Genomic DNA, 2,951 nt, shown 5'->3' on the forward strand with positions numbered 1-2,951 from the left:
CACCACTGTCCAGCCTCCTCTCTCTCCCTAGGAGCAGCTGGTGGGTTTGAAGTGCCATCTTGTGGTTGCAGTTAGCAGCCTGCTGCCTCACCCACACTGCCACCTGGGCTCTTTAGGAAGAGGAGATGCAAAACCAAAAAAACCCAAAAACCTCTCAATGAAGGAAGCATCAGGGAACCCAACCCAGGCCTGCAGAAAAAGAGGAAGACGCAAGATGCCCAAGTAGATCACCACCAGTCGGGCGGATTTCTTATCTGAGACGCGGGCAGATGTTTGGGGAGTGGGTCCGTGGGGCACAGGAGTGGGACAGATAGAAGCCAGGAGTCCAGGGAGGGAGGGAGAGAACCAGCCAGGAAGCAATCATGGGAGAGGTGGAGGGGCCAGGAGGGAGGAAGCAAGGGAGCCAGGGAGTGAGCAAGACAGTGGGCCATGGGGTGGAAACTCCACCACCTCACTGTCATCCGGTCCAATTCGGACTCCTGACGGCTTTCCAGAACAGGGTAGAATGCCCCACCCCCCCACCCCCGTGTGTGTTCGAGACGGTGAGTCTGCAGAGGGGTGAAAAACATCTTTCTCTGAGGAGCCCCGGGTGCTTTGGAGCTGGCTGACCTTTAGGTAACAGGTAATTCTGTTAGGGAGCTAGAGGCAGAGCTAGCGGTTGTCCCTCTACCTGCCAAAGCCTCCCTTCCCCCCTTACAGGAAGTTGGAAGCTGCTTAAGGCTGGTGGGCATGCTCACATTCAGGTCTTTGAGACAGGAAGCAAGTACACTTGGGTGGGACCCCATCGAGACCAGGTGAGCTTAATTCAGCCAATGGGGTCAACCAGTACCGTCGACCATGCCTCCCAGCGGAGGACCCTGAAAAGCCAGGATCTGAAGCCCACTGCCCTCTTTCCCAGCTGCTCCTCTGCTGCCCATTCAGTGGGCTCCTCTTGACCTCAGGCCTCCCCCTGCAGGTGTGAAGTGCCCTGAGGCTGTCTGTGTAAAACCTGAAACTCCTTCTATCCTTTACAGAAACGCACTTGGCGGGAAGCCAAGGTCCAAGGTATTTCTAACCCAAGAAACCTAACCTAACCATCTTGCCAGAGGAAGGGGCAAAGGCAGAAGGGAGAGGGTTGGACAGGGATTGTGGAGGAGCAAGCAAGAGGGGCAGAGGAGAGTGTTTTACATAAGCAGTCCCTCCACACTCCCCTCTCCCCCCTCAGCCCCCGCAGTGCGCCTCCCCCCCACCCCACCCCCACTGCCTTCACTACCTTTGGGGTTGGAAGGTGCCCAGGTGGGGATGGTGTTGGAGAGGTCATTGCATAAATCCTTGTCCCGGCACACGTGGTGGTAGGAGATGACGGAGAGGCCAGGGCCGGAACTGTGCTCTGTGACTTGGGACTCCTGGTCCGCAGCCTGAGTGCAATCCTTGTTGAGCACCACATATACCTGGGGTCCTACACAGGGTAGGGAGGCCCAGGGCCGGCGTGTGGGGAGGATGCTAGGCTCCTGGCAGAGGCGAGGGAGGCTGGAGAGGAGGTGACTGGCAACCACCACCCCTCACTCACCTTAACGCCAGCCCCGCCCCTGAGCCCCAGCAGTTCCTGGTGCTCGGAAGGGGGTCTCCCAAATTTCTACCCAAAACACAGGTGGGGCTCAGCCGGGATGTGGGCCCAGGGCTGGGGCCTGCGGGCCTCCTCACCATTCTGAATGAACAACAGCGTGTCTTGGCAACCCCAGCCGTCCTGACAGACTTGTTCTCTGTTGACAGTCCAGGAGACATGCTCGTCAGGCTTAAGGTTGTATTCAGAGCTCAGGAACCCTTGTTGGCAGGTCAGGGCCTTGATTCCTGGGACGGGAGGATCAAAGGCATCTTAGCAAGCCCCCCACCCCCACCCCGCCCACGGCCTTCTGAGGGAACAGTCCCAGGTGACCAATCTCTGAATTGGGATCCTCACTCACGGGGCAGGATGAGGAGGACCCCCAGAAAGGCCAGCAGAGGGGCAGAGTTCATGATCAGGCTGCCCTTGGGCCGCTGGCACTTCTTCTTTCTCCTCGGAAACCACTGCCCTTTTATAGCTTCTCCAGAGGAATCCAGGAAAAGGGTGGGGCAAGAGGGAAGTTCCAGAACCAGAGTTCTGGGCCCCTCCCTCTGGGTCTGCAACTGCTTGAGGGGCCTGAAAGCTGAGACCCCTCTTCTTCTCTCAGGAATCTAGACTCCTCCCCCTGGACTCCCTCCCCCAAGTCCCTAAAGCCAAACCCACCGGCAAAGAGCTGATTCTGCCTCAGTGTGACCCATACAAGGCTGCTGAGACCAGAATCTTCACTGCAGCAGACAGGCTCATCTTTCTCACTCGGAGCAGTTGGTGGGTTTGAACTGCTGACCTTATGGTTAGCAGTCCAATGCCTCCCCGATTGCATCCCCAACACTCTCAGCACCTAGTCCCTTCCTCCCTTGGACCTAGGAATTTGGGACCCTGGCCCCCTCCTGCCTCAGACTCAGAAGCTCGGGGCCTTCAGCAGCCCCATAATCATTAGACTCTGAAGTACCCTAGCCCCCAGGCCACACTAGTCCATAGCCCCAGGCCCCTTGTCCTCCTGGACTCAGAGAGGTAGGTCCCCACTTCCTCCCTGTTTCAAGAGTAGTTTGGGAAGGTGGTTTCCTCATCTCTGATGCCATCCTAGAGACATTCGGAGCCCAGGTGAGGAAACTATGCAATTGCCGGTGAGGACATTGTGTGGTGGGCATTGGCCGATCCCTACATTCTCTGCTCTCGTCTCTGTCCTCACTGACTTCCTGCTGCTCCTTTCTTGCGCTTTCTTTCACGGGTTGTGTGGTAGTTGCAGAGTTTCATGTCAACTTGAAGATACAGAAACGTGTAGGAATGGTATTCAACCTGTCAATCAGGCCCCAGCCTGATGGTGACTCCTTGTGGGTGTGACCTTCTCTTAAGGAGGGTCCTGGGATCC

General features: G+C 57.2%; 1 protein-coding gene across 1 annotated transcript in view; it reads right to left on the minus strand.

Moving 5' to 3' along the window:
* CD177 (CD177 molecule) overlaps window positions 1–1,995 on the minus strand; it is a 10,535-nt gene extending 8,540 nt beyond the window's left edge. The window contains exons 1-3 of the mRNA XM_045292688.1: window positions 1,944–1,995; window positions 1,684–1,830; window positions 1,253–1,438 (exon numbers count right to left, since the gene is read on the minus strand). Coding sequence (XP_045148623.1) covers window positions 1,253–1,438; window positions 1,684–1,830; window positions 1,944–1,995 — 385 coding nt within the window. The remainder of the gene's footprint in view (window positions 1–1,252; window positions 1,439–1,683; window positions 1,831–1,943) is intronic.
* Window positions 1,996–2,951: the final 956 nt, after the last annotated feature.

This window comes from Echinops telfairi, unplaced genomic scaffold (genome assembly GCF_000313985.2).
Source record: "Echinops telfairi isolate 266 unplaced genomic scaffold, ASM31398v2 ScPeMD7_655;HRSCAF=1070, whole genome shotgun sequence".
Classification (NCBI taxonomy): domain Eukaryota; kingdom Metazoa; phylum Chordata; class Mammalia; order Afrosoricida; family Tenrecidae; genus Echinops; species Echinops telfairi.